Raw genomic sequence first — 26,867 nt, 5'->3', positions numbered from 1 at the left:
CATTTAACAAAAAACAATTATGCAAAACGTCAACCAACAACAACCACTGTACTACAGGTTCCTTACTCGGAGAGGCACATACAGAATGTGATGGTTTATAACATGTTTTTACATCAATCAGGAAGTTGGTATCCTCGCTAGAACTGTCTGTCGTTTCAGTTTTTAAAGCTTATTATATGGTATGGGTTTTGTTCATTTTTGAAGGTTGTACGGTGAATTATTGCTGTTTGCATCTACGTCAATTGGTGTTAGGTGGATAGAAATCTTATTTTTTATATTTTTAGCACCCGAACATCATCCTACCTGGGGCAGTGGTTTAATAGCATAACATTAAAAAAAGAGAGTTAAAAAGGGCTTTTCACTTGAGACCAGTACAAAGTACAAAACTTCAAACAAAATGACAAAAACCGAAAGTATATAAGAGAGATTGACAAGACGTATACATGTCATAATTATGTCCGCAATGTTTAATATAATTGTGGAGCATTATGCGGTATAACTATGTATGGACATATTGAAAAAAGTGCCAATATTGGTAGTATTTGGTACCGGTAAAGGCATGCGATTAAAGGTAGTACGGTGACATGTAGTTGCTAACCTTCAAAGTCATTAGTTCTCAAGTGGAGAGTTATCACATTGACACTCTTACCGTATCTTCTTATTTTCTTATCTAAATACCCGTATATATACGTGCACATTTGATATAGTTACCAAATAAATTATATCCACGTATGTATTAATAATACAACGGTTTCGACAAAACACGAAACACAATATTTATCAAAATTATTCGCTTATGTATTTTTACGCGTTGTTGTTCCCCACCAGTGACATAGATGACCTCTTATACACTATGCGTATGATAAATGAACTAGTCATTCAATTTGTTTACACTAAAGTGTGTGTCCGTCAGCTGTCGAAATAAAACAACATATCAAGGTATAATCTAAATATAAATAGGTTTTTATCTAAATATATTGTGTGTTAACCGATAAATTTCAAGTAGGCAAAGCAAGGATTTATAACTAATATATATACGTTATTGTGCAAATATCTGGAGGAATCAAGATGGCCAGGTAAAAAGGTAGGTCTATTAAACATGTTAAATATACTCTTTTCTTCGGACCATAATGTTTTGTCGATAGAGTTTATTCTTTCAAATTATTATTTTGACACCAATTTAAGTTGTCATTTACTGGTGCTTAAATCACGAAAGGTCAACTTCCCTGCATGGTCAACTGACATTACAAGTTTATAGAACTAAATTAATGTGTTTATCATTTCTGAATCAAGAAAGAAATGTTAAATGATACGTTGATTTGATACTATATTCATAGGTTGGTTTTCGGGACATTTAGATTAAATACTAGCCAATAAAAACATGAAAAAGAAATCACACATATGTTCAATCCCGCCATATTTTAAATGTGTCTAACTCAATTTAGGAGCCTGTATTTCAGATGGTGTCGCTAGTGGCTTTTTGTTAATTCTGTTTCGTACATTATTTTGTTTATTGTTAGGCCGTTGCTTTTTTCGTTTGACTTGTTTCAAATTTCGTATCGATCGTTAGGACCTTTTAATGCTAAATAAACGCTATGCATTTTGTTCTTCATTGTTGCTGTCAGTTATCATGGTTAGGTGACCTAGCAGTATTGCTTTAAATTCGATTCTGCTCTTTAATTTAAAGGATTTAATTGGTCCATTTTTGGTAATGGCATCCCTACAGTATGTATAAAGTAAAATAACAAAAAACCGAACTCCGATGGAAATTCTAAACGGAAAGTCCTTTATAAAATGGCAAAATCAAAAGCTCAAACACATCTAACGAATGGAAACAACAATCATATTCCTGACTTGGCACATGCATTTCATGTATCTCACTGTTGTTAATTTAAGATCATCACTTTAGAAAATCGATTTTTAAAACAACGAAACAAGCCGTCTTTTTAAGCTCAAGCTCAGGTTATAAGAATACATATATTCTAGTTCTCATATCCACGTGAGATTCTATCCTCTTGACATTACATTACCGAATGTGACTTATCCCCGAAATTTTACTTTCCATGAACAACACGACTGGTTCGAATTGTGAGACAGGAACTGTTTCCCTTCTTCTGGAGCTGTCTAGTTTACCACGGTTTTGATGGCGGGATCATATTACTCGCTCTTTAGTTGTTTTTTTTGTAGCATATAACGAACTGTTGTTTGTCTTTTCATTGTTTTGCTTTTTGGTCATGACACTGTCTAATAAAAAAAAGTTTTTCAACATGAAACAACAAAGAACAACATATGGTTCAGATAAAGTAGCCTTATTTTTGTAAACACAAAATGTGCTAGGGTTAATCAAGTTCAAAATGCGCACATTCATTAATCAGGTCTGTTTTACGTCATACGAATGTTGGTTTTTTCTATTGCCCCTCGGTATCTTCCCCTTCTCAATCCCTATGAATTAATAATGTACATTTTTGTCGAGCCTTCGACTTTAGTCGAAAAAGCGAGACATAGCGATCCTACATTCCGTCGGCGTCGTCGTCGTCGTTGTCGTCGTCGGCGGCGTCCACAAATATTCACTCTGTGGTTAAAGTTTTTGAAATTTTAATAACTTTCTTAAACTATCCAAACTTGGACAGAAGCTTCTTACAATCAAAAGATAGTACATGTATCAAGAGGAATATTTTTATTGATTTACTTCCTCATTTTTGTTGAGCCTGCGATTAACAGAAAAAGTAGGCGAGACACTGGGTTCCGCGGAACCCTTACGAATTTTTGTTATCCCTTGGTGAGATAGTTATAAAAATATGATCCCGTTTTCAGGCTAGCGGTAAACATGGTTAAGAGATGCGTTCAAGTACGATGCAACTAGCCTCTATAAACGTATTCAGTATTAAGAATAAACAATTACAAAAATAAAAATAAAATTAATGAAAATTGAAATTCCGGGGGACTTGCTTTTACGGCAATTTTAGTTCTTTGTATTTCATATACTTTATTTAATGTATTTCATACATATACATCTACCTGAACATAAACAACTAACACACACAAAAAAAAACAATACTCAATTGTATTAGCATCTTTTGCAAAAACTTTTATAAATATTCTATTTCATATTTTCTTTTAATATTTTTGTCACAAAAAAAGGAAGAAATTAACAGTCTTTGTAATAAGATGGTATTCTTAAATAATATGTATTGCAAAATAAGGGGAAATGATTCTTATTTAATTGATATCAATAGAACAACTTTGTTACAGTGAGTAAGTGAATTTGAGTAAATATCACTTAAAAGATTTATTTGATTCGTTACCACTTCTCATTAATGTGGTATAAAATTTGACATCATTATCCTCAGTAGCCTCCCCTGATCACTGCAATAATGAATGATGTTTGAATTATCAGAAACATAGTATGTACTGTCAGATTATTCAACCCATCTTGTATGGGAAATGATTTGTAAAGGCGTTGCCTTTTGCACAATCCATTTGTTTAAATGTATGTTTGATTTTTTGAACAAATAAAATATTTTGAATTGAAAACATGAACATCAAATTTCAGCAATGGTTTTCAGTACTAACATATCCATAGCTTTGCTTGTTATCGTCATTACGTATCTACTATGGAGAATCAGAGCATTTATAATCAGATACAGACAGTGGCGAACAGCAACATATGGACAAAGTATTACAATTCTTGGTCCGCTTCATCCTATATGGGGCACTCTTCATTTGGTATGTACAACTGTATTAAAGAAGACTAAAAATAAAGTAAAACAAATAACTACTAAATATGAATAAAACGAGATGCGGAGTACAGTATATGTCAATGAGACAGCAATCCATTAACAAATTTTAGCGAATACATCTAAAAGTCAACATACCGTCTACAAAAACAGACAAGTCCAAATACGATATTTCATGTTTTAAATCGCCAAGAGTGTGTTAACAATGATATGACTTAGATACATGAATTATCCATCCGACCCCCCCCCCCCCCCCCACAAAAGAATAAAAATCTTCCAATCACGACTTACCTCATATGTAATAAATATACAGTCCGCCAAAAGTTAAGCACCACCTATCTTTGTTGCATCGAAATTTTTTTCATTTAAAAAAACCAGTTAATTCTCGAAAAAAGAGAAAATATTCATGTAGCAATTTTGCTAACATATGCCATAAACAAACCATAAACTTAAGTTTGGTCACTGATGCAGGTTCTATGCGTTTGAATTTTGCGTTCATAGAAATAGTGAAAATTACACAAATCAGAAACGGAATTTAAGTTTTACTTTGATTTTATTTTTTTACAACAATTAATCACCCAAAATCATTAAAATTCCTACAAATAATCTTTGGTATGTTCGGCAAATTTAATGTCAATATTTAAGTCAATAAGATGTGTAACCACCTCTCTTCCGGTACAGTTCCATAACACGGCGTCTCATACTCTGTACAAGCCTTCTGAACTTTAGTTGAGCAAATTTATTCCATTCATCAACAATTGCCCCTCTTAAATCGCCAAGATTTTGCAAAGGTGGATCTCTGCGATTGAGATTTCTGCCAATGAGCATCCCAGACATGTTCGATAGGGTTTAGGTCTGGAGACATGGAAGGCCAAAAGATAGTGTCAATGGCTTCTTGATCTTTGTAATCGGTTACAATCCTTGCCCTGTGTGGTCTAGCGTTGTCGTCTATGAATGAGGGTCTTGACGCAAGTTGGGGATTCTCAAAATGAGGGACTACAATGTTTCTAAGCACCAAATCCCTGTATGTCTGTCTGTTCATGTTACCCTGCAAAATATGCATACCCAGCTTACAACAGTATGAGAAGAAACCCCATACTGTAACACCACCATCAACGATTGCTGTCGTTGGACAATTGTTGTTTTGGTGATAGGCAGTTTTATTTCCCCGCCAAACTCTTATTCTGCCGTCTATTGGTCGTAACAGAAACCAACTCTCATCTGACCAATGAATATTTTGCCAGGTTCTCATGTTCCATCGTCGATGGTCATTAGACCTTTGAAACCTGGTTATACGGTGCCTGGCTGTTAGGGCACGTCTTTTGACAACACGACGTGCACTTAGGTAGCCTCTATGAAGTCGACGGACCAATGTTCGAACACTAACACGACCACCTGGAGGCCAGTGGTGTCTAAGCTATGGGGCAGGAGTAAATGGGTTGGCTTTAGCACGACCAATAAGTAGTCTGTCATTACGATAGGTAGTTAAACGGGGTCTTCCGGACCTTGGTCTATCATTTACAGTTCCTGTGTCAATATGACTTTAACTTTTGGCGGACTGTATAGATAAAAAGGATTGAAAGACAGACAAACTGTCTTAATCTTGTATATTTACAACTCTTGTCACTGTGGACATTTTTTGTCTTCAAATTCTATACTAAAAACATGAAAATATTCAATCACAGAGAAACCACTATTTGTGTTTCATATTTGTATCCTTACGCGGTTGTCATATAAAATTGTTTTTAACCCGAAAGTCGAATTTGTTTTTGTCAATTTTTCACTGATGCCGTTTTTAACGAAAATTTTATTATTGTTTTAATATATTTGACATGAGCTCTACAATATTTGATAGAATTACTTTTTTGGTTTGTAGATACATGATCTAGCTTCATATTTCAAACTCCTTAGAAAGATAGTTGAGAAGGAAAGACCCAAGGTTTATGTTGCTTGGAATATGTTTTTCTACCCGAGTTTTGGGGTCTGTCATCCGGACTCGGCACAGATACTTTATAAGTCATCAGCACCAAAGGCGTATGCCGTTGGAGGGGCCTACAGATATCTGAGAGATTGGATAGGTAAGAATGCTGTCAAATGGACCTACACATATAGATTGGATAGGTAAGCTTATGCTGTCGAAGGACCTACATATGTTTATGAGATTTGATAGGTAAGCTTATGCTGTTGGAAGGGCCTACAGATGTCTATGGCCGAGTTCACTTGAACCTCCAAGCGCGTAGCTACGTTTACGCCAAAACACCCGGGCGTGCACATGAATTTTGGAAGAAGAAAAAAAATTAATCTAAAAAGATTAAAGGAATTGGTTAAAACCACACGAGCATTGTTGTTCTTTCTACGATGACTTGTAATTGAAGATAAATCAGATGGTATCATATCATATATTTGTTCATTTTTTTCAAAGTATTTATCTACTGTGATTTAATACTCAGTTTGCTATTGTTAAAAGCAATTTATTACATATAATACCATGTTAACAACGAGGGTGACGGTGTTTGACAGTCTGAGGTAAAAAACATCAATGATTTAATAAGGCAAAGCTTTTGTTGTACTCAAGTTAACTAAAGTTTTCTTTATTATATATATATGGATGCCGAGACACGATATGTAGTTTTCATTTTAATTTTACAACTGACCATCTATGGTGGGATGACTTCCAATGAGAGACATCTCGAGACTCCACCAAAGACTAAATGACGTAGAAATTACCAACTATAGGTCACCGTTCGGCCTTCAACAATGAGCAAAATCCGTACCGCATAGTAAGCTAAAAAAGGCTCTGCATTGACAAATGTAAAATAATACAAACGAGAAAACTAACGGCCTAATGTATGTGCAAAGCAATAAACGAAAAACAAGCATGATATACAGCAACAAACGACTATAACTGAATTGCAAGTACCTGAATAGACACAAACACATACAGAATGTGGCTGACCTAAGCATGTTTTCCGGCGCCCAACCCTCCCTTAATCTGGACAGTGATGTAACAGTAAGAATAAATAATAAAAATCACTTGAAAAGGACTTAGCTCATTAGATCAATACAAGCACACAAAAAAAAAAGAAAAAAAAAAAAGACACAAAGTACCGATCTGAGAGTACTCGCAGTTATTGAAAGCTAGCTCAAAGCCCATAATACTCTATAAAAAATCATGTATCTAAGACTAAAATATCAATCAGTGCATTTCCAAGGGTGCCTGTGGAATAGAAATATGGTCACTAGTAGTCTACAGCTCATCTTCCGACCGACAGTAAAACCCTTGACAAAGTGGGGCGTCCGTTTGGCTGTGTGGGATGTACAAGTACGCAGCCACGTCTGATCAGAATAAGGAAGTTTAATTCGATGCCTAGTTTAGAGAGAAAACCCTTGCAACCACTTTTTGAGCAGATGGGTCAGTAGGTGGACTGTTGCAAGGGAAAGTTTCTGTCCCTATCCAATTTACCCTATTTTTCTAGTGGCAGTCTAAATTTCACCGACCTTCATCTGGATGGCCTTTATTACAGGACCTACCTATTGTATTAATTGTTAATGTGTTCTGATCCTGAATATTCATGAAATATTTGCCACTGGAAGTTAAGCAACTAACAATCACTCAATCATGAATCAGTACACATCCAACATCCAATGGCTTTAGTGTAAAGACGTCATTAACATTCAGAAAAAACATGACCTTGTGCACTGCCAAAATATAGGTATCGACAGATTGTAGGATCGTAAATGTACATCTGTATAACAATAATAGGTCTGTCACGGAACCGCTAGGGCATGTTGTGGCCACTGGGCCCCTCTCCGAGGTTCGCGCGTACACTTAAAAATTGCATAGCTACGCCACTGACCCCTCGAGTTAACTTTATTTACTCGAGTTGCAACAATCCGAGTTTTCTTGAACCTCTCGAGTTAACCCCTCTTACATGGTTCCAACCCTCACCTAGCCAGGGTAAAACTAGAGATACCCTTGAATGACGTCAAACCAATCAGATTATTTCATTTTTTCATGCTTGGTCAGGGCCTTACCCTAGTGTTAGTTAGAGTTGTTCCGAATAGCAACTCGAGTGTATTCACGTGATACTCTTGAAACTCTGAAGACAACTCTAGATTTTCAATTGATGATAGGATAGGTAAGAAAAGACTTTAAATTCCGAACATTCGATACCAACGACTATATGGAAGTACAAAATGTAAATGGGAATAATTGGAAAATTGATATATGAAAATAGAATTTTAAACTCCCAAACTTGGTAGCAAAGGCCAACACTGTTTGAAGGACTTATACATTTATGCATATCAGAATGATGATATATTAAAAATAAAATGTTAAAATCCATAGCGAAATGCATTTTTTTGTCTTCGCGCTATTTGTCTATTTGCCTTATAAATGCAGTGTTCAGTTTGTTTGAAAGATTGTAAAAGTTGTTAGTAATTTTATCAGTCCATTTCAGGTTTTTTTTACTTATTTTTGTTTTGTTTTCTTATAAAACACCCTTGAAACCATGCATACCATATTGCCTGATAGTACCAGATACATAGTTAATGTTAAGCAGTTAGAGATTGGGATGGTCATCGAGTGATAATCAAATAACGTAACACAAATATTATATATAAATAACGTTAACATAAATATTATATATAAATACTCATTCACACATATTAATATGTTCATTATTAACTTCTTCAACAAAAATATATTTACAGATCTGCGATCAAAAAGCTCAACTATCACATTGTTATAATAGTCTATGATTTTGATTTTGTAAGCATGTAACATGGTCTTCTACGATTGCTATAAACAACTATGTGTTCGCATTTAGAAACTTTTTCAGAGTCGTCGTCAAACTGCAATGAATGTTTTTATTCCATATTGATGTTATTTAAGCAAGTTTTCTCATATGCATATTTACCTACAGAAAAGTGATTTTCATCTCGCTAAACTTCACGTGCTTTTACATATAACGTTATGGTAAAATGTTTGATGTACCATTGTTTTTTTGTAAATAATTGTCATCCAGTTACATCTCTTTGAAAATGGAATAAAACAATTACTATCTTTTTTGTTTTGGTAATATAATTCAATTGAATTTTGAAAAAAAACCTTATATTTATTTAACCGTTTTCCTCAAAAGTCAATAAAACCACATATTTACCTCATAAAAGACAGTAATTGTAAAGCGATTCAGGGTAAGCTTTAATAGTACGTTTAAATGGAAAATAATTAGTTATAAAAACTAGAATAATAAATTCTGTTTCCTTTGAATACTGCACTAATTAAAAGCATATGTAATAATACATTATCATGATCAGATGACGATGAAAGGAGAGGGATAGGGAAGAAGACAATGTTGGCGATGATGACGATGATTAAAGTACTCACTGTAAAAGTTAATGAAATACAATGAGTTGTTATTAAAATTCAACGTTTAAACATTTTGTTTATCTAGGCGACGGTTTGCTGATATCTGATGGAAAGAAATGGGAAAGGAATAGACGACTTTTGACCCCAGGCTTCCATTTTGAAATACTAAAACCATACGTCAAAGTATATAACAGTGTTACGGATGTATTTCTTGTAAGTATAGTAGTATTATGGGATATAATTCGGAAAAAACCATGCTACACTGAAGAACAAATGATCAAGATGCTGGTGAATATCATTGAAAACCTGTTTGTTGAATTTGGAGGTTGCATTTTAGAGGCTTGTCGGCATTCCTAATGGAACCAACTGTACGCCTGTAGTGTCCTGGAAAACTTGTTCCTGTATTCATGTGAGTAGGAGGTCCATCAAACACTTACAAAACAAGAAGATTATAAAAGCTTAATCATTAAATAAGTATCTAGACTTTGGACAGACATATTGACATTTGGCTAAGTTATGTTAGTTTCCCTCCCCATTTTTATCCTCGATCAGAATAATGACAAGTTTTAGCTTTCTAAAAAGCTGTCGACTGCTGCGCTCTATCCTAATTTTTAGTAACATGTGTGCATGTGGTTGTTGATTTAGTATTGGAAATTTGGTATATTAAGATATTGATTGATATAAAATTGATGTCTTAGACATGGAATATCATGTTTTGTACATATATTAACATGATTAAGATGAACTTTTCTGAAATGTTAAACTGGCTGTTCAGTGTTTAGTTGTCAATGTGTTTTTATGGAGTGTGGTTTTCTAGTTCTTTCTAGTTCTTTCAGCTGGTCATTGACTTGCGATTTTGATTACTAGTTCTGTATATAATTTGTTGATGAAGAGTAACATAAAATAATGCAAAAATTATGATAATTTTACTGATAACAATAAGCAATAACATATAATTGTAAACAGTAATAAATTAGTTTCAGTAAAAATGATGTTGTTCTACTTTAAGAGTGTGCGTTATACACACATGCTTTTAAAATGATGTCCACTTTACTTGTTGAAAATTAAAACATTTACAAATAGACACGACTCTGGAGGTGTGCCACTCTGGAGGTGTGCATAGGTTGACAGAAATTATAATATACAGATAATGTATTTTTGTAAATATTGTATAGGAACATTGTTTAGCAAAACAAATTGTGCATATTACAAATTAACAAAGCAAATAAACACATATTAATAATTGATATTTCAATATTGAATAACTGAACTATAATTAGTTAATTTTCCGGCATTTAATGTCTTATCCTGAGATAAGAAAAGTCTGTAATTTTTTATCTCATTTAAGCCAATAGCTGTTGCTGTATCTCAGCCGCATCATAAAGCAACCAATCAGAATCTATATGTGACAAGTAATTATTTCAAGATGGCGTGTATATCGATTGAAACTAATCTCAGCACCGTGATGCGAAGTAATAAAATCTGAAAGACAAAAAAGGAAGAATCAGGTTTAGAAATATGATTAACTCTTTACCTACGCTTTTATACAGGATAAACACACACGTAGAATAGTACAATAATAATCAAATTTAAAAGTTTAATCTTTAATTTGGGGAAAAATACAACGACACAATCTAAAGTATAATTTTGCGTTCACACAGTGCCGATTATGGCTCCCGTTTGAGATCAGACAGCGTTTAGACACGAAAAGTGAAAATAGTAAGATTACTATCCTCAATGATCTGGAAGGTCCTATCATTGCCTGAACGCTGTAGTATACGTTCGTAACAGATTTATACGGATCGGAAAGATCGGCCAAGCTCTTCCGAGAGTTAGGTGCTTCCCGCAACATTCGGGGATTTTGTCTAGTCGGATTACAATCGTGACTATGTAGTTTCAGATTTGGCTGTATCGGATCAAAATCGTAACAATGTTTGTGTTTTCTGGACGGTGTCCTGTGGAACGGGAATGATCTGGAGAAATTTTTTCATTGCTGTATTTTTTCCGATTGAGTCAAGATTGTAACCGTCTTTGCCGAAACCGTTCCTGAACAGTCCCGTTATCTATATGAAATTCGGCAATAATACTCTACAGCAGACTGTGATAGGATTGCGTTCCGACAGTACCTGATCTTACCGAATAGGGCGACAGTTTTCTAACGAAAATCTTCCGTTAGCGTTGGTTTACTGTCTGGTCACTGTCTGACGTCTGTCGGATCGCATTCGACAGAATCGAGAAGCAGTCGTGACCAATTCGGTCGTTTTTAACCATAGGAAAGATACAAATCGGATTAGAATCGGATTGAGAACGGAATAATTGGGACAAATTCGGAAGGAATGGCTGAAATTATACGCTTTATGAACAAAATCTGATTGCTGATAAATGTTTTTACAAATTTTAGTAAAATTTTGACTTCCCAGCCATGATTCACAGGATCTTGATCAGACTTTTTACAAAATTTAATCGGGAATGGTCCTATCAAGGACGGCAGTAAACATCGTGAATGTGTGACCCCGGCTTAAGTCAAATAAAACACTGGCTTCACTATAGCCGAAAGAAAATCGCAAACAGAAAACCTAACAACAATCCCAAAAAGACTACTCAGAAAACTGAAGATTGAGAATTGAGGAGGAAGACACAATTAAAAAACGGGGGGATGAACGTAAGTGATCAGGAACATGAACAGTTCATGCTTATTAGAGCCACCGTGGCAAGTGACATTCGATTTTAAAATACGAAAGTAGCTTTACATAGACTTTCTTCTTTTGCATGATTTAATAGGAAAAATTGAAGGTTAATGCTAAAAGTGGCGAGGCAATAGACATATTCCCGCGTGTAGCTTTTGCATCTTTAGACACAATATTAAGATGCGCCTTTTCATACCAAGGAAACATACAAGATCAAGGGTGAGTATATATTAAAGTAAAATATCACCAAAACAAGAAATAATCTTTACACATACGGTAGGATGCAAAATCAATACTGAGTTATGAAAGGACTCAAGCAGAATATATTCAAACATGTTGACAAAAACTGTTAAATTAGCTGGACATCTGCATAAGAAGCAATATAAACCGACGATAAGACGTTATATCGAATAACGTTAATCTAACACAGCGGTAACTTTACATTTGCAATATAATACTTTGGTTATTTCAGTTTAATTTACGATTTCGAACTTTACATTTTGGATAAACAACTGTCTACTGCTGAAGTCTAGGCTACTTTTGGTGTTTTTAGTTTCAGTATTGCTGTTTAAATCTTAGGTATACAACCAATAAAGAAGATCTCAATGTTTATCGTTACAGATCTAAACATCCCTACGTAAATGCTGTAAACAGATTGTCATATTTAACGTTGTCTAGGTGCCTGTAAGTATATCTATTATGTATATACAAGTCTAAATTGAAAACAACGTTCAAACCTATGATTGCGTTGGATAAAAACCGCAATTTTTATACGAGTGCATGCAAAACAAATTTCTTGTTAGAGGGGTCTAAATACAGCACAAACAACACTTTCCAAAAGACCATAAAAGTTAAAAAGTATACTTTAACAAAACGCATTTGACTAACAGGTCGAACAACAAATGTTCTTAAACCCTGCTGACTGCCATTGGCGATTGCCAAATAAATGGATCACCGATGTAATAAATGGATCTTTAATTATAAATTTAATACTAAACAGAAAACAATATTATATATATACTATATACATCCATCTATATATCCGAATACTATGGATTTGGTTACCTCCGTAGATACCAATTTTCTTGGATTAAAACAAAAAATGGACGTTTTTGGATACATTAATTTCAACAACGAAACAAGTCTATTAGAATTTTTGTTTAACGTTCATCTATACACAAGACAATTTGTATCCCATGAATGATGATGAATAAGCAGACTTTGTTTAATAATATAGTTTGTTTCCTCTAAAATTTACGTCGTTAGTGCAGAAGTATCTGGAACAATGTTATTATCAAACAATAGATAGCATGTTCTGAAATCAAGCTTAACGTTCTACTAGAAAATTTTGCCATCCGATATTCTTATACTGGCAATTGTCCTGGAAAAAAACCCACAAACTTTGTCAGGAGTAAGTCTACACATTTTCGATGAACAATTGACATTTTTTGTCTCATTCCAACTGTATATATATAACGAAATGCTTTTTACTTGAATACATACAAGACACAGTGATTTAATGAAACTACATGTATTTAGTTACAATCAATCTGTTTATTCAACCAAAACGATTCCCAAACTTGATTCTTTTAAACAAATGTTTGCACGGTGATCTGTAATTGTTTATATCTTCGTCATCTCAACTTTTGTGGGCACTTGTTTCATTTTTAATCGAAACACATTTCTTTATTTTTATATTTTATCGCAATTATTTTTTGACTGAACTACGTAAAATAAAGGCAACAGTAGTATACCGCTGTTCGAAACTCATAAATCGATAGAGATAAAAACAAATCCGGGTTACAAACTAAAACTGAGGGAAACGCATCAAATATAAGAGGAGAACAACGACACACCAAAAACACAACATTAAAATGTAACACACACAGAAACGAACTATAATATAACAATGGCCATTTTCCTGACTTGGTACAGGACATTTTAAGAAAAAAATGGTGGGTTGAACCTAGTTTTGTGGCATGCCAAACCTCCCGCTTTTATGGCAACGTCAAACACAACACCAAAACGACAACATCACATGACAGGACCAGAATACAAATAAATGGGAGAACATATAGGACAAAGAAACACACGAATAATAGCTAACAAAAGGCACTAGGCTTAAAATTCAATACGCCAGACGTGCGTCTCGTCCACACAAGACCAACCAGTGACGCTCAGATGAAAACAGTTTGAAAGCCAAAACAAGTACAAAGCTGAAGAGCACCGAGGACCAAAACTTCCAAAAAGTTGCGCCTAGCACGGCCAGGGTTTTCTGCCTGGGACAAGAACATCCTTATTATTTAGAATAATTTATAATTTTGCAAACAGAACATTTTATAAAATGACTATATAGTAGATATACATGATAAAACCGAAGTGGGGACTAACTACAGATTAAAAACGGATACATTACATAAAACAACTTAATCCTACACATAAAAATACACAGCCGAGTTAGCCAAAGCCTCCACGCACAAAGTGACTATACACTTCAATTCTATTCCTGCAGTTAGAATAATACATTCCTAATAAACATGTTTTTATAATACAATTTAGTAGACGTTTTTACCAAATCAATTTCCACTTGGTGTGGATATTAAAAAGTCTTTGTTCTTTTACAATTAATGAATTGTCTTAATCTGTATCTACAAAGTTGCAGTTTTAAATCTTATCTTTGAAATGATCAAGTTGTGTGTTTAACTACTCATTAAAACAATGAAAATCTATAATCATTCTTTTTCAGAAAACCTTGGTATCAAATTGATTTTATCTATCGATTTTCTAACGAAAGAAAAGAACTGAAACAGCTATGTGATTATTCACACGAATTTTCAAATGGAATTATAAAAGAAAGAAAGCAGACTCTAGTTCGTGTTAAGCTTAACGTTATATAAGTCATATAACATTGTAGTTCATTATTTTCGCGAGAGAACGTGCATTCATCACGAATTCAAAAAAGACGAAACACAAAGAGACAAAAGCACGAAAAACTTAAGAAAAATTGCGATTGACCGACATGAACACTTCCTGAGTCCTTTACTTCGTCCAAAAGTTGTTATTGAATACATCACGACCTACGCTCCAGTATAAAACAAACCAAAAAATGTCATTGGTTGCAAGATGTCTTAAAAATGTATTCGACATTCATGTACAGCACCAAGTAGTAACAGTTTTTAATGAAAAAGTTAAAACATTTGACAATTGATTTAAGTATATTATTGGTACTCTGTGATATTCAAATTCAAGTTAGTTTTAGAAATGGTTTGTTACTGGCACTTAGAATGAAGCTATTTCAAAGAAACATACACTATTCCTTTAAAAAGATGTATAATAATGTATGTACATACTATTGCAGTTTAGAGTGTCACATTAGTATCTTCCACCTCTTTTTTGTTATATGGTTAGAAACCTTCTTAAGAATGACAATAACACTTAAATTATAAGTTTGTCGCACAAAACGCTTTCCTGGCGCGATCACCACACAATAATCCAAAGCCTTTAAGTCAAGTATGTATAAGATATTGTTTACGTAAGGAACTATATAGCCGAACGTGACATGAAAAATAGCCAAGTTCATTTAAAAACAACTTTGCCGATAGGGTGTCAACCATAAGTTTCAATATAACTTCTAACTTTATTAACCGTCTATTATCAATATTCTAGAAGAAAGAAGGCCAACCGACAAAGCGTCATCTTGATTTCCTTGATATACTTCTTACAGCCAAAGATGAAAATGGAATAGGACTGTCTGACGAAGATATAAGAGCGGAAGTCGATACTTTTATGTTTGAAGGTGAATGTCTACAGATAAATAGTTTTGTAAAATATAAACTATTAGAAAAATGAAATACAATCAGACCAATTATCAATTATAAAGCTTCAGAAATAATACAATGAAATGGTAAAAGCAAGAAGGAAACAATAATTAATGAAGCCTTAACAAACAAAACTAAATGTTAAGCAATGCAAACACTGGAAAGTAAAAAAAAAATGAACTCATAATACTGTGGAAAGTTAGGCTGATTTTGTAACACTATTCAAAAAGTAAAATCACAAAAATACTGAGCTCCGAGAAAAATTCAAAAAGGAAAGTCCCTAATCAAATGGCAAATTCAAAAACTCAAACACATCAAACAAATGGATAACAACTGTCATATTTCTAACTTGGTATATGCATTTTCTTATGTAGAAAATGATGGATTAAACCTGGTTTTATAGCTAGCTAAACCTCTCACTTGTATGACAGTCACATAAAATTCCATTATATTGACAATTTACCCTGTTATGGTTTTATACATGTTATACTAATGTAGATATTTTCAATTTTATCTTATGGTGTCGTCAGTCTTTGGTTGTAGCTAGTTTGTCAAGAGTATTAATACAGGAATCTATACACTATCATGTACTTTAATGATAGCTCTCCTTAAAGAAACTACTTCATCTTCAGTATTTAAGAGAGTGTAATAGGTATTTAAATTTGGTTAAATAATGTCGTTAATTTGTCGAAATGGTTAAATTTCCCTTTTAAAGTATTTCCATGGTAGATAATTCTTAATGGCCAGAACAAAAATCAAAACTAGACAATATTTTGCAAAAATGAAGAGAACAGATCTACTTTGATCAGAAATAATGTTGTGTTAAAGACTGGTTTGAATGAAGGTAACTTAAATCATAACCAAAGTTTACCAGCTCAGTCGTCAGAAATTTTGTAGGACAGTTGTTTTCCATTCGTTTGATGTATTTGAGATTTTGATTTTGCCAAATGATAATGGATTTTCCCTTTGAATTTGTCATGGTGTTCGGTAATTTTTGTTGTTTCACTTTTTTTGACATGACAAATCATTGATATGTTCATTTTCTGGTTTTAAAGCTCTACAACTTCGTATTTATTAGTCCTCTACCGACTAAGTCGAAGGGGACTTTAGGTTTGCAATCCGTCCGTCTGTCTGTCCGTCCGTCCGTCTGTCCATCCGTCAGTCCGGCAAATCAGTTTTCCACACTTTTTTTCTTCGTTCTTGAAGATATTGATTTGATATTTGGTATATAGTTTTATCATGACAAGTTATAGATCAAGTTCGAATTTTGTTCCGGTCTAATGATTAAGTCCAGAGTTATCATGATCCATATCTAATGTTAGAGTACTACATTTTGTATGTTTAACCATATTTCTGTACAAAGGGAGATAACTGATTTTTTTAAAGACATTCTTTGGTAAATTGTTTGAAGTGTTTGTTATTTTGTATAAACTAATTTTGTGAATGCTATATATATAAAAAAAATTATGAAGTGAAATACTTTAATTAGATAATAAAGTATTTTTATTAAGGTATATATTTCATTACATTACATTGTGCATAGATAAAAGTTGACATTTTATAGATAAGTTACAAATCTAAATTAGTTTGTGACAAATGAAAGAAAAAATATTTGGAACTATTAATTATATTCGATTATAATTTGAAAATAGATATACATTGTATTACATCATATCTAATTTTAGAGAACTATTAATCATATCTAATGTAAAGAGTGTTTTCCACACTTTTTTTTCATCATACTTGAAGATATTGATTGATAATTGGTATATAGTTTTATCATGACAAGTTACATATCAAGTTCAAATTTTTGTTTCAGTCTGATAATTTTGTGCAGATCTATGGTCCTTGGAATTTAAAAATTCACTCATATAATCCGTTTTCCACACTGCTTTTAGTCATGCTTGAAAATATTGACTAGATATTTTCTTTTTGTTTACACCATGACAAGTTATAGAACAAGTTGGCATTTTGTTCCAGTTTAAGGAATTTTTACTAGGTAGGGGACTATGTATTGCCATGCAATACTCTCGGAATGCTTGTATTTATTAAGATTCAAAACCGCAAAAAAAAACCATGTTGCTAAAGAGTTGAGAAACAGATAATCGGCCGACCAAGTCATGACAGTCACCGTCAAACGTATGTAGAGTCGATGCCAGTCATCCTACCGGGGCAATGTGCATGTTAAGAGCAACTTGCTGTAAAATAAGACCGTATGATTCAAACATGCGTTAGCGTTACACATCAATTGAGATGTGTAGATGCGATACAATTGAACTAAGAAACGGGGAGTTGACAATTGGAAAGCTTAAATCATCACGTTTGTGATTCTAGTTGGAGTTGTTCATCTGTGTCAATATCATGATTCAAAAGTATACCTTATTAAACCTTTTGGGGGGTTTTGGAATGCAGTAGTCACTCGCCGAAATGTTTGTCATTGAGTGACAGGACATTAGCAAAAAGTAAAATCACAAAATTACTGAACTCCGAGGAAAATTCAAAAAGGAAAGTCCATAATCAAATGGCAAAATCAAAAGCTCAAACACATCAAACGAATGGATAACTACTGTCATATTCCTGACTTGGTACAGGCATTTTCTTATGTGGGAAATGGTGGATTAAACCTGGTTTTAAAGCTAGCTAAATCTCTCACTTGTATGACAGTCGCATTAAGTTCCATTATATTGACAACGATGTTTGAACAAAACAAACAGACATAATAGGTAAAAATGTCAAAAATAGGGGTACAGCAGTCAACATTGTGTTATGATCTTAATCACTATAAGACAAACAGATATGTAACAAAGAAGCACAAAATAGCATATAGACCAAGCATATTAGCAAAAAATAAAGACAAGAATACACAAACTTACCATAGTACAATGACACAATGACGGGATGTATAAGTACAGAAAAAAGTAAAATCACAAAAATACTGAACACCGAGGAAAATTCAAAACGGAAAGTCCTTCATCAAATGGCAAAAATCAGGGGTATCCCGGAGGTTATTCCGTTGAGCCACGTCATATATATATCAAAGAAACATAAAAAAGCAAATAGACAAAACCAATTAGCAAAAATGAAAGACAAAATACAAAAATATATCTGAAGGTAAAATTAAATAGTGTGGCAAGATGCTTTTTAGTTTTGTCTTTTAGAGTTTCAAGTCTCCTTTTGAGTTATGCATGACTTTCGTTTTAGGGACGGTTTGATGATCTGTAGATAAATATGTGACACGTTAACTTTGACCAGTCAATATATTACAAAGTTAACATGTTGTAAAGGTATATGTAAGACTATTTTTGCATACTAGTCCTTTGCAGGTCATGATACCACTGCTTCTGCAATTAGCTGGTCTATATACTGTTTGGGGAAATATCCAGAAGAGCAGGAAATAGTATTTACAGAAATATCAGAGCTACTAGTAGATAAACCAGAGGTAACATGGTACGTTAATTTAAAAATCAAAGAAGGTTGAGGATTGTATAACAATATAGAAACAAAACAAAAATACCATTAAATGATAGCTGAGCGACAAATTCTATTCTTTCAGAGAGCAAGCAACACGATGGGTGCCACATGTAAAGCAGAATCTCTTTCCTTTCTGGATCACCTGAGTTTCACTCCCTGTTTTGGTGGGGTTTGTGTTGCTCAGTATTAGTTTTCTATGTTCTGTTTTATGTATTGTTCATTTTGTTGTTGATCTTTCCGTCGGTTTTTTCGTTTTTATACGTCCGATTACGGGATGTTTTATGGCATACCGTTGTCGGTCCGCCCGTCCGTCCGTCCGTCTGTCTGTCCGTCCGTCGTCAACATGTCGAACATTAATTCAAAAACGCTTTAAATAATTTGTATGAAACTTTGGTGAATTGTTTATATCTATTGATGTAAGCTCCCATTCGTTTTTTTTTTATAATTTTGGTTGATACGTTTCCGAGTTTTGGGGTTTTATTCATTACAAAAAAGAGGGATTTTCCAGTTTTCGGACAATAACTCAAAAACACTTTCACCAATTTGCAAGAAACTTCGCTGAATTGTTTATATATATTGACATGAGCTCCATTTCGATTTTCATAAATTTTAGATTTTACGTTTTCGAGTTAAATGGTTTCATTCATCACACAAATGGGGATTTTCCAGTTTTCGGACAATAACTCAAGTATGGTTTGAGCAGTTTTTCCTGAAACCTTGTTGAATTGTTTATATCTATTGACGTAAGCTCCCTTTTAATTTTTATAAATTTTAGTTTTTAAGTTTACTAGCTATGGTGTTTTATTCATATCAAAAAGGAAGATTTTCCAGTTTTAAGACAATAACTCAAAAATTGCTTTCAGCAGTTTTCATGAAACTTTAGTAATTTGTTTATATCTTTTGTTGTAAGCTCCCATTTGATTTTTATGAATTTAAGATTTTACGTTTCCCAATTATGGGATTTTATTTATAAAAAAGGGGTGATTTTCAAGTTTTCGGACGAGATCCTTAAAGTGCTTTGAGCAGTTTTCAGTAAACTTTGGTGACTGATTTATATCTATTAAGATAACCTCCCATTTGTTTTTTTTTTTATTAATTTCTGATATGACATTGAGAAGTTGTTGAACTTTATTCTTTGAAAACACGACGGGCGTATCATGCGCTCATAGCGCAGCTGTTTATTTTCTTTGTCATGGCGTTGTCCGTTTGAGTTGAACTTATAATAGTTATCAAAGGTACCAGGCTTATAATTTAAAACGCCAGGCGCGCGTTTTGTCTACATAAGACTCATCATGCAGTGACGCTCAGATCAAATAGTTATAAAGCCAAACAAGTACAAAGTTTGAATTTCCCTCTGTTATATTTTGCCTTTTATTTCCAGAGCGAACTAATTTACTTGAGTATAATTTTGTATCTATATTCTCTGAAGAAAGATATTGTTTGTCTTTTTTTTCTTTTATAACCATGATGTCATCTTTACTTCTTCAATGTTCATTGTTCTTTGACTTATAATTGTCGTTTAATTTTGAAAATAATGATATATAATACCGCAGTTCATAAAATTACACTTTAGCATGCGGAGTCATTTATGTCAAGCACAGAATAGAGCATGGCTTGCCAAAAAAATTGTTATTATTAAACTGATTGGTCCCGTATTGTGGAGATATTATAGACACTTCAGACAGAAAAGTAGTCAGGATTTGTTATCCTTGGTATACACATGTTTTAAATGAAAGAAGATAACAATTCACCCCTCAAATTGCAAATATTGTAAATATTACTTGTTCCTTGGGCTGCAATATTATATTATATTATATCAATTTCATTGTTACATGAACATGACGATATGGTAAGTTTAGTGCTGGAAGGAATGATGTTTTTATGAGGCAACTTGTCAATAGAAAATTGTATATTTCTTAATCAAGAAGTTTGACACCCTTAAGAAAATATGTTAGATAAAATGCAATGTTATAATTGATAATGGATAGGTGAACATCTGCAGAATGTTATTTTATAGACCTATGTGTCATACTTTGTGCCAAAAGTGTTGTTGATCTTTCAAAAACTCTTTGTTTTATTCAGGGAAAATCTTCAGGAGATGCCCCACCTTACAGCATTTGTGAAAGAATCAATGAGGATGTTTGCACCAGTGCCAGGAACAGCCCGACTACTGACTTCTCCGATGAAGTTTGGTGACATAATTGTACCAGCTGGTGTTCAGATAGATATTAGTATTCATTCGATTCATCATCATCCGGATGTTTGGCCTGAACACGATGTAAATATATTTTATTTTGATAGGTTTGAGGTTTAAACGTGACATAGGAAAAATAAAGGCAACAGTAGTATACCGCTGTTCGAAATTCATAAATCGATTGAGTGAGGAAAAAAAACAAATCCGGGTTACAAACTAAAACTGAGGGAAACACATCAAATATAAGAGGAGAACTACGACACAACAGAAACACAACATTAAAATGTAACACACACAGAAACCAACTATAATATAACAATTGCCATTTTTCTGACTTGGTACAGGACATTTTAAGAAAAAAAAGTGGGTTGAACCTGGTTTTGTGGCTAGCCAAACCTCGCACTTTTATGGCAATGTTAAATATAACACTAAAATGACACCATTACATGACATGAATACAGTACAACATTACTGACAGAGAATTACGCAAATAAACAATACAATATAGTACATTTGGACAACGAAACAACAGAAACACTAGAGTGAACAAACAACAAACGTCAATGCAACACACACAGAAACAAACTATTCGATAACAATTGCCATTTTCCTGACTTGATACAGGACATTTTTAAGAATAAAATGGTGGGTTGAACCTGGTTTTGTGGCTAGCAAAACCTCCCGCTTTTATGGCAATGTTAAATATAACTTTGTTAAAATGACAACATTACATGACAGGACTACAATACAAATAAATGGGAGAACATATAGGACAGAGAAACATACGAATAATAGCTTACAAAAGGTACTAGGTTTAAAATTTAATACGCAAGACGCGCGTCTCGTCCACACAAGACTAACCAGTGACGCTCAGATCAAAAAAGTTCGAAAGCCAATACAAGTACAAAGTTGAAGAGGATTGAGGACCAAAAGTTCCTAAAGGTTGTGCCAAATACGGCTAAGGTTTTCTGTCTTGGATAAGAACATCCTTAGTATTTAGAATATTTCATACTTTTGCAAACAGTAAATTTATAAAAATGACTATATAATAGATATACATGATGACACCGAAGTGGTGACTAACTACAGAATAACACAGGAAACACTGTTATTTTGTAATTTGCTTTATGTAGGTACAAAAATTTAAAAATATAAATGGATAAATAAATAATTTTAATTAAGAGTATCTAAAATACGAAAAATACAGCAAAATGTACGAAAGGAATAGACAAATAGAAAACAACAGCCTACAAACAAATCGCATATACTCGAGATTAAACAACAATAACAAAACTGAACGAATTCGAATGAACACTGGAAGGGTCAGTTGTTTTTCATCGGCTAAATAAATCCTTTTAAATCTTACAAAACGGAATATTCGTGTAAATATTAGGTTATCAACACACAGACTGTAATAGGAATGTTTAACAATGTCAAAATGTATGATGAAGTCACCTTTAAATGTATCATAGTACAATTCCGACCAATTAAAATATGGTTATTAGGAAATTTGTTTTGAAAATATATCCATCATGTATAAAAACGACGTATTTTGAGTGATCATCTGTTAATGAATAAAACTTTTGCATTTAAAAATTTGCGCCATGGCGATACTCCCATAAGTAACTTCAATTCGTTAGATTGTAATAACATGTAAAGTCGATATTTGATGTATAACCTATATAGTAATCTTTATTTCAGTAGAACGCCCATCTAAATACAATTTTCAAACTTAAATATCATTAGTGAACTATTTTTGATTTGGTCATAAGTAAACTTCTTCCTTTTGAAAGAACGGACATTTTGCATATTGTCACAAACAACTGTTGTGTTTTTGAAAAGAAATTCAATAAAACAATCACAAGAGTATGCAGTTACTATTTGTTATGTTTGGTGCTATATTACAGGTATTTAGACCGGAGAGATTTTTACAGGACGATATAACTGATAGACATCCTTACAGCTACATACCATTTGCTGCTGGATCAAGGTAAGGGAGATAACATACGACATACATCCTTACAGCTACATACAATTTGCTGCTGGATCAAGGTAAGGGACATAACATACTACATACATCCTTACAGCTACATACCATTTGCTGCTGGATCAAGGTAAGGGAGATAACATACGACATACATCCTTACAGCTACATACAATTTGCTGCTGGATCAAGGTAAGGGAGATAACATACGACAGACATCCTTACAGCTACATACAATTTGCTGCTGGATCAAGGTAAGGGAGATAACATACGACAGACATCCTTACAGCTACATACAATTTGCTGCTGGATCAAGGTTAGGGAGATAACATACGACATACATCCTTACAGCTACATACCATTTGCTGCTGGATCAAGCTAAGGGAGATAACATACGACAGACATCCTCACAGCTACATACTATTTGCTGCTGGATCAAGGTAAGGGAGATAACATACGACAGACATCCTTACAGCTACATACCATTTACTGCTGGATCGAGGTAAGGTGAGATAACATACGAACAATTCGTAAATAAAATGTGAAACTTCTATGAATATGAATGTTTATATTGTGTAATAGCCCATAGTTTTATTGTTTATCTCAGAAAGATGGTATTTAAAAAAAACGGGCCAGAAAAAGTTTTAAACATATTACGAAAAGACGACCCTCGTATGCTTTGTGAGTTCGATTCCGAGAAATACACATTTTATTCACAAAAGCTTTAAAAGAGATAATGAAACGGTCTTTTTAAGACTTTGGCACATCTTCCAACAAAAAGACCATTTACATTTTATCAACTTATCTAATGAAAAACACACTAACACTTTATAGGGGTGATATGAATCAACTGAATATACTAAAACAAGATGTTATGTGTATTTACAAACCCATGCAATAGTATAAACACATTGGACTGCTTTGCTCTTTTTCTAGTATTCTTCATTATAATTGAAAAAGATAGATTGTAATAATTTTATCAAATCATACATTTTGCTAATCTACTAACAGAGATACCATAGCCGAAAACGGTTTTCCCAAAAATCATATTCTGTTACCAAATGTTCACGAGCTGTTTCAAGTCAAGTTTACCTTTATCGTATCTTTAGCTTAATGTTTTTAAGAAAATTTAGTATTGATAACAGATATTATATCGAGTTTAACCAGAGCCTTTTTTTAGGTTCGTGTTGGTCAGTCTTAGTATATAGGTCGATGCCACTGCTGGTGGACGTTTTGTCCCAGAGTTTATCACCAGCTCAGTAGTCAACACGTCGGTGTTGACAAGAATATCAATTATAACTTTATAAATTAACTGTTTGCAAAAGTATGAATTATTCAAAATACTAAGGATTGTTCTATCCTAGGCATAGACTACTTTAGCCGTATTTCGCAAAACTTTTTGGAATTATGGGTCTTCAATACTCTTTACCTTATATCTGTTTTGCTTTCTAACTATTTTGATCTGAGCGTCACTGATTAGTCTTACGTAGACGAAACGCGCGTCTGGCGTATTAAATTATAAGCCTGTTTCCTTTGATAACTACTATATGTTAACTTTGGTAAGTGTTGTTTTACTTTTAGTCGTTTTCTTTGTCTGTTAATTTTGGCCTACTATGATTTGTTTTTCTTCTCTATGGTATCTATCTATCTATCTTTGATTGATTGACTGTGGCTTGTTTACCGTCCAGTGTATATTAGATGAAACAAATGTCCTTTGTTTTTGTTGTAAAATGACGTAAAAACCCACTGTTGTCTTAACTATTATTGCTATTGCAGGAACTGTATTGGACAAAATTTTGCAATGAACGAAATAAAAGTTATTATCAGCAGATTAGTTCAGAGGTTTGTAGATGTTAATAAATAATGAAATTAAACTGATTTCGAGAAACTTTTGTGGCATTGTTATAATACGGAGTAAAATAAAATAAACAAAAAAAAAACCCATATAAATGAACAAACAAAAATAATAACACGGACAAACAACAACAAATAAGATTTTTTAAAAATTTAGCCTAGATGTGTAAATGCCAGATATAAAGAGTTATAAATATCAATTTGAATTATGTCGGAACGTAATTTGTGAAATTTTAATGATTACAAAAACATGCAATGTGAAACTGAATACTTAAAGTGTCATATGATAAATAACTAATAATAAAACAAAAGTTCATGAAATAAGACGAACAACAGTTAACGAGGCGTGGACGTACACACATTCTAAAGCATTGATCAATATATTAAATGCTCGGAATTGCTTATCAGTCGAGGAATAGATTATAACCCACTCTTCAAAGTAGCGGGGTTATATACTGTTTGAACATCCGTCCATATGCCTGTCAGTCAAGTCTCATTGTTTCTAATTGCTAAACTAAAAATGTATATCGGATTACATCCTTTTTTTGTTTCCATACGCTTAATTCAAAATTTGTATCGGATTACATCCTTGAAATACATGGTCACATATATTTGGAGGAAGTTTTCAACTAACATGACTTATGTTGTGTCGAAGTTCAAAATAACTACAAGGAGACCAAGTTAGCCTGGAGAGTTGTTGCAGAATGCATAATCATATACTACGTATGCGAAAACGCCCTAACTTAGATGTTCTCATATAATCAGGGAAAAACCCCTATTGCTTTTGGAGAAACGTTTAAGGCCATTGTATTAAAGTAGCTGTTAAAGATGTTCACTACCGTTTCAAAACAATTCTACTGTTTAATGGGATAAAAAGTCATGTTTGGTACCCTCCCCTTGCTATTCAATTGGTCTGAATCAGATTTGTTCCGCATACTGCTCAGTGATTTTGTTTTGCCGTCTTTGAATAATACTTGCTTTGTTATATGCTATAAAATTACGTACAACTCGTGTTAATGGGTGGGCAGCAATACATGAATAAATTGTAATTAGTAATACGAACTATTTTTATTGCTATTTCAGATATAAAGTATCACTAGTAGATGGTCATAATTATGATATAAATCCAGAACTCGTCATGAGGGCAACAAATGGAATCAAAGTAATATTGGAAAATCGATAAATGGAGAATTGTGGCAAATCGCGAAAAGATATTGGAACTTTAAACTAGTATAATTTTTACCCAAATGAAATACCGAAACATAATTGTCTTATGATCAACAGAGATACTTTCACTTTCTAAATGTATTCCCCCCACCCTAAAGTAATTCTCAACTAATTTACCAGAAATTCTTATGTAAAGTGTAAAAATGCAGCATTGTTTTTTTTATTTTTCTATCTAGGATATGATAGTTTGTAATGTGCTAAGTTTGCCACATTTTTTAATTGGAGTTATGCTATGTGTGCAGTGAATTATAGCACAAGAGAAGACTACAGTTTGGAATTGCCTAATTCATGATACGACAGATTAGTTTATGTATACCAAATAATGCAACAGACATCTACAACATTGTACAAGTTAACATTTGAGTGTTTAATTCAGCTAAAACTTTGTTTTTTCGCCAGAATGATCTATTGATTATATAAAATTTCCGTATTCAACAACAGAAAGTTTACATACAGAATGTCAATTTCTTAATTTAAGCGTAAATAGTTGTATACAGATATATATCATAAATCAGTCAAACACA

General features: G+C 33.2%; 1 protein-coding gene across 1 annotated transcript; it reads left to right on the top strand.

Annotated features, from left to right (window-relative positions):
* The first annotated feature begins 987 nt into the window (after window positions 1-987).
* On the top strand, window positions 988-26,867 carry LOC127711549 (cytochrome P450 4A10-like). Its single transcript, XM_052217634.1, has 13 exons — window positions 988-1,084; window positions 3,554-3,726; window positions 5,614-5,815; window positions 9,194-9,321; window positions 11,890-12,014; window positions 12,417-12,479; window positions 14,542-14,665; window positions 15,462-15,591; window positions 18,937-19,060; window positions 21,167-21,362; window positions 23,186-23,268; window positions 25,039-25,104; window positions 26,200-26,867. The coding sequence occupies exons 2-13, from the start codon at window positions 3,556-3,558 to the stop codon at window positions 26,297-26,299; spliced, it is 1,512 nt and encodes a 503-aa protein (XP_052073594.1). The 5' UTR covers window positions 988-1,084; window positions 3,554-3,555; the 3' UTR covers window positions 26,300-26,867.

Source organism: Mytilus californianus, unplaced genomic scaffold (assembly GCF_021869535.1).
Source record: "Mytilus californianus isolate M0D057914Y unplaced genomic scaffold, xbMytCali1.0.p SCAF_8, whole genome shotgun sequence".
Classification (NCBI taxonomy): Eukaryota; Metazoa; Mollusca; class Bivalvia; order Mytilida; family Mytilidae; genus Mytilus; species Mytilus californianus.
This window is presented reverse-complemented; position numbering and strand designations above follow the sequence as displayed.